General features: G+C 64.5%; 2 protein-coding genes across 7 annotated transcripts in view; one reads left to right on the forward strand and one right to left on the reverse strand.

Annotated features, from left to right (window-relative positions):
* Positions 1–563, reverse strand: part of EXOSC7 (exosome component 7) — a 28,043-nt gene that overhangs the window by 27,260 nt on the left and 220 nt on the right. Inside the window, exon 2 of the mRNA XM_010862511.1 lies at positions 38–201. Coding sequence (XP_010860813.1) covers positions 38–201 — 164 coding nt within the window. The remainder of the gene's footprint in view (positions 1–37; positions 202–563) is intronic.
* ZDHHC3 (zinc finger, DHHC-type containing 3) overlaps positions 2–563 on the forward strand; it is a 68,496-nt gene continuing 67,934 nt past the window's right edge. For 4 of the 6 annotated variants that reach the window (XM_010862420.1, XM_010862423.1, XM_010862422.1 and 1 more), the window contains exon 1: positions 8–164. The gene's annotated coding sequence lies outside the window, so the exon portion shown is untranslated. Of the gene's footprint in view, positions 174–563 lie in introns of all 6 variants that reach the window. The other 2 variants (XM_010862426.1, XM_010862421.1) reach the window with 2 other exon arrangements.

The following is a 563-nucleotide window of genomic DNA, read 5'->3' on the forward strand; positions in this document are numbered from 1 at the left end:
GGTCTGGCCGAGTCCAGGGAGCCGCGGCGCCTCGTGCCGGGGAGCCATCGCTGCAGCCCAGGGCCGGGTCCCAGGTCGAGGGCTGAAAGGGGAGCGACGACGGCAGCGGCAGCCGGAGCCCCACCGGGGGGGCCTGGGACTGGGGAACTGCCTCCGGCTTCACGGTCAGTCGGGTGAGGAAACTGGGATCGGGTGAGAAAGCTGGGGCGAGACGACAGGCGCGGGCCGGGGCCGGAGCTCAAAGGACTAGCGGTGGAAGAGGCGTGCGGCGCAGTTTGCTCAGAGCTGGAGTTGAAGTGGCCGGTCGTGTGTGTGCGTGTGTGTTGAAGAAAGAGACCAACCCCAAGTGAGAGGTGCCGGACGTCGCGATTGGCCTGAGAGAGGCTGTCTCTTGGCTCTCCTTCCTGCCCTCATGTGTTGTATTTCTCTGGCCCATGGGATGGTGGGGAGGAAAGAAGCGATCAAGCTCTCTTTAGGTCGTTCTCGGTGATAAGGATCTGGGCCGGGAGTGAATGCCCGTCTAGTCCCGAGATGTCTTCAGCTGCACCCCAGGGATTCCCCCA

This window comes from Bison bison, unplaced genomic scaffold (assembly GCF_000754665.1).
Source record: "Bison bison bison isolate TAMUID 2011002044 unplaced genomic scaffold, Bison_UMD1.0 scf7180017864482, whole genome shotgun sequence".
NCBI classification, from domain to species: Eukaryota; Metazoa; Chordata; class Mammalia; order Artiodactyla; family Bovidae; genus Bison; species Bison bison.